General features: G+C 34.2%; 1 protein-coding gene across 2 annotated transcripts; it reads left to right on the plus strand.

Moving 5' to 3' along the window:
• The first annotated feature begins 553 nt into the window (after window positions 1-553).
• On the plus strand, window positions 554-3,674 carry LOC112697451 (uncharacterized). Of its 2 annotated transcripts, none has more exons than XM_072219612.1 (7): window positions 554-672; window positions 1,523-1,791; window positions 1,901-2,139; window positions 2,218-2,409; window positions 2,684-2,776; window positions 2,922-3,023; window positions 3,146-3,674. In XM_072219612.1, exons 2-6 carry the CDS (start codon window positions 1,719-1,721, stop codon window positions 2,961-2,963), a joined length of 639 nt encoding a protein of 212 aa, XP_072075713.1. In that variant the 5' UTR covers window positions 554-672; window positions 1,523-1,718; the 3' UTR covers window positions 2,964-3,023; window positions 3,146-3,674. The 2 variants fall into 2 exon arrangements, with proteins under 2 accessions (XP_072075713.1, XP_025606417.1); XM_025750632.3 differs by having other exon boundaries at window positions 3,155-3,674.
• The last annotated feature ends 736 nt before the right edge of the window (window positions 3,675-4,410 follow it).

Consider the following 4,410-nt stretch of genomic DNA (forward strand, 5'->3'; position numbering starts at 1 on the left):
ATAAAATACAAAGTTCGCTTACAAAAAAGCCTATAATATAATTTTGATTTGCAATGAATTAATCTGTAGTTTGATGAGTTGGAAAATACGCATTTTAGGTATTGATTAACAAACCATTCACTCTCAAGATTCAATTAAATAAATCAAATATGCATGTAAGGGGTCTCGTCCCGCATTATTTTCAAATGTATTTATATGATATTAAAGAATATAATAAAATTACCGCGAATTGTTTTAGTATGTATTAAGTTTTTTATTTTGAAATTTTTAATATTTTGGTAGAATATATACCATTGTAATTATATATTTATTTAGGATCAGATTATTAAACAAAATTGAAAAGTTAAGTTATTTTTTGTTGTAATTATAAAAACGCTGAATGATTGGCATTATTATCAGTCTAATCCACTTTAGATTATGAAAATTTTTAAATTAGTCAAGGCCCACACCACTAACTAAATATTTAATTAATTATACTTCCTAACTTCCCTCAATTCACGCGTGCACCCCCACTATTAAACTGAATCCTTATTTTCGCTACACACTCCCAATTGCCGTGGAAAGTCGTCTTCCCTTGGTCGCCGCTGAGCATCAATATTGAAATTGTGTGGCCTTGGCTCCCTTACCGTCGTCAGTCAAGTTCTCTTCCACATCTTCATCATGTTCGTTGAGGTAACAAGTGCCCATCTTCATGCCATCCCTCATCTTCCTGCTATTGCATCAGTACCATGCATTTTTGAATTGCCGATCATATATAATCGCATGCATTCCTACCTCCGCTTTGAATTAATTCATCTTATGCCGTTAAAAAGGGTAATGATGCATTGAATTAATTTATTCATCTTCTCTGATGCATTGAATTAATTTCTTATTTTATTCATCACAAAAGGTAATGATAGCTGTTAACTTTAAGCATAGTTTTTAAATTCAAAATATCTGGAATTGTTACACCAATGAGAAATAGGAATATTAGTAATGGTAATTAATAATCTAATAGAGTGTATGTTGCTCATGCAAATAGGGAATTAGAGAAACTAATAATTTTAATATACATCGTCAGATAAGTTTAAATGTTGCCATCAAAGAATGTCCTATTCTATTTAATAGTTTCCTCATTTGTTTACACGTCTGCTCTATGCGTTTGTTTTATTTATTTATTTATATATAGTTGGATCATTGTACGATAAAAAGGTTCCATTTGTATAATTAATATATCTAATGTTACTTTCTATACATAGCTAGCATTATGCGTCATTACTACTGGTTTTGTCTATTCATTAAACTCACTCAATTTAAAGGGGAACCATATTTAGCTACTTCACAAATGCAAGTTGGAAGAACTAATTAAAGACATGAGGTTATTAATGAGTAAGGCTAAGTATTCAACTTTTGATGTTATGAGTAAATGGTTCCTCCAAAGCAAGAATTGTTCTGCGTTGATTATATCACTTGTTAATTATTATATTAGCCTAAGATTAATTAATGTTTTTTGGCATGCAACATGTGTTTATAATAAGTGAAGATGACTGGCTCATCCCCCGCCTCCTAGTAATGGTGGTTTCTCCGCAGCGGCTCCTCTTTGACCATTTTGTTTGCCTCGAACTGAACCAAGACCTGAGCTACAGACTGCTAACGGTGTACAGGTGACGGAACCATACAATGAGGACGTTGACCCAGAGGCAAATGAGGTAGATTCCTTTGAGGAACACATTGACAGGATGTTTGCTGCTTCTGATGCTGAAAAGTGCAAAGGACGAAAGACTACTGAGTTTTGGAATGTTGAACTCATTGGTAACAAGTGTTGAACCATACGACTTTTTAATTGATTACATAATGATATTGTTATGTTTCTCGCATGTTGTGCACATTGGAGACATAAATAAGATTTTTTTATGTATAGATTCAGATGGAATGGTCAAGGATGCTAAAATGAGTGTGAGGGAGGCTATGGAACGGTCTCTTAATGGGAGCAAGATCATATTGAGGTTCAACGACGAGCTTCAACGAGTCGGAGATGGAGCTGGAATGTTGAGTGGCATTCTAGGAGTGCTGGGTTCTGATTACAACAAATTTCCTATCTGTGAGAAGAGTTGGGCAAAGGTGCAGGGCAAAGACATGGTTTATAATGATTGCATAAAGGTAATGATTACAGGGCATTGTTGAATCATATCAAACCTTCAACTTACAATTACTTACAGTTGGACATTGTCGTCGTAGGAGATATTCCGCTTTCAGGAAGATAGCGGTGGTAGAATCAAGAAAACATTTTTGCAACAGATGGGGAAGCTGTATGATAGGCATTACAAACCAACAAGGACACTTGAGCAGAATCTTCACAACTGCCCGGCGGAAATTCTTAGAGAGCATTGGAGGTGGTTCATTGATTATCATAATGATCCTGCAAGAAAGGTACCCCATTTTTTAAGTCGCTCTTGTCTTTAATCCACCTAGGTTTCGGGCTAAACTCATATAATAACAACAAAATTTTAGTCTTGGAGATTTTATTACTGCATTCAACCTTTTTTAGAGTTATATACATTACTTTTCAAAGAAAGAGAAAAAGAATGTATATATGAGTAATACACCATAGTAAAAAAGAATTGCCAGAACATTTAACTATTTATGGTACACTGGTATGCATTCTTTCTGTGTCTAACCTCTGTAACCCTTGATGACATAATAGGCAAAGTGCAAACAGAATGCGCTGTATCGAAAGAAGCAGCTTTACATGCACACTGGCGGTTCCAAAAACTTGGCTAGGGCAAGAGAAGCAGAGGTAATATAGATTTAAAATCAACTATAGGTGCCAATTAATGTCTCTCATATTCTCTATATTTTTTATTTAATCATTCTTCATATTTGATTTATAAATTTGAATAATTAAATAAGTGAATCTTATGTTATAAACTGTATTGTCACAGTCACAAAAACAAGGGAGGAGGGTTGGTAAGGGAGAAGTATAGATCCTAAAGCACAAATGACAAGATGGCACTTACATACACGAAGAAGCGCAGAGGATTGGTGTAAGTACACCTAATCATTTATGTTATAACATGTTAGGTTTAATTAGTATAGTGTCTTGAGTATGCTATATTCCTAGTGTGATTGTGTATATTCATTTACGTCTGTAAAAAAATTATCTAAGATTGAACAGCTGGATGAAACTACGAGATTGTTGTCTGAAAATGATTCCCTTACCCATGCTCGCGGTAAAGAGCGTTCGAGTAGAGTGCGTGGCATATGTTTCGGGCCAATACCAAGTCAACTCTTTCGTCCGGGTTCGCAGCCGCCGATGGATAGAGCTCAAAGAGAAGAGGCCCAAAGGATGCTGTTTGAACTACAGGCAGAGGTGACAGCCGAGAAATTGAGAAGGAAGGAAGTTGAGGATGAAGTAGCAGCAGAAAAATTGAAAAGGAAGGCAATGGAAGATGAAATAGCAGCAGAGAAAATGAAGAGACAGGCATTGGAGAGTGTGCTGAGTTATGTAGTCCAACAGCACGTTAAGGAGCTGCCACCAGACATCCTACACGGATGAGGTCTTTGGATGGACATAGCGGGAATTAGAAATTAGAAAATATGTGATAGTTTATTTTTCAGTACATGTTTTGTTTATGTTACTATGGAGCAGTAATTATTAGCCAAATACTTTTTTTTTAGGTGACTATTAAAAAACTTTATTGATCTTAGTTTTTTTTGCAATTAATTATTCTTGAGTCTTTTGCCTGCAATATAGAAATTTAAAGGGGAATGAGAAGATTTTTAAAATAACAAAAAATACTCCATACGAGTAAGAAGTACTCGAAGGTTAATAAAATAAATCAAAATAAAATTAAAAAATAAAAAGGGCTGTGAATTAGCGGCAGTTTTGCAAATAAACACCATAAAATAAAGGGAAATCAAGATAGCGGCGGGTTAAAGATGTCACAAATAAGGTAGCTGAATCTACTTGGTGATATAGCGGCGGTTATTAACCGCCGCCGCTAAGTCAACCGACGCAAGATAGTAGATTAGCTGCGGTATGCCAGCGATTGCCGAAAACCGCCGCTAAATATTATGCCCGTTCTCTTATTAGCTGCGTTTTAATGGTCACAGGAATTATATTTAGTGGCGGTTTAAAATCGCCGCAAATCGTCAATTTAACCGCCGTTAATATCCGTTCTTGTTGTAGTTAATTTCCATTTCTATATATTAAAAACAATACATGGTATTGAAATATAAATGGAAATATTTGTTATCCAAACAAATAGTAAAAAATAATCCGAACCTACTTTATTTAGTTTTTATTATTTATTATAATAATTATTAAAAATTAAATAAAATCAATTTTGATGATATTTTTTGTCTTTCTAACATTACGAAAATATAAAATACCTATTAAATATGAATTAAACTACATAATATGTATGATTA

The sequence above is a fragment of the Arachis hypogaea genome, chromosome 16, assembly GCF_003086295.3.
Source record: "Arachis hypogaea cultivar Tifrunner chromosome 16, arahy.Tifrunner.gnm2.J5K5, whole genome shotgun sequence".
Lineage (NCBI taxonomy): Eukaryota > Viridiplantae > Streptophyta > Magnoliopsida > Fabales > Fabaceae > Arachis > Arachis hypogaea.

Coding starts and splice junctions, on each gene's coding strand:
- LOC112697451 (XM_072219612.1), top strand. CDS start 1,719: ATGTTTGCTGCTTCTGATGCTGAAAAGTGCAAAGGACGAAAGACTACT. Junction 2,140..2,217: donor TTTATAATGATTGCATAAAG/GTAATGATTACA, acceptor TTGTCGTCGTAG/GAGATATTCCGCTTTCAGGA. Junction 2,410..2,683: donor ATAATGATCCTGCAAGAAAG/GTACCCCATTTT, acceptor ATGACATAATAG/GCAAAGTGCAAACAGAATGC.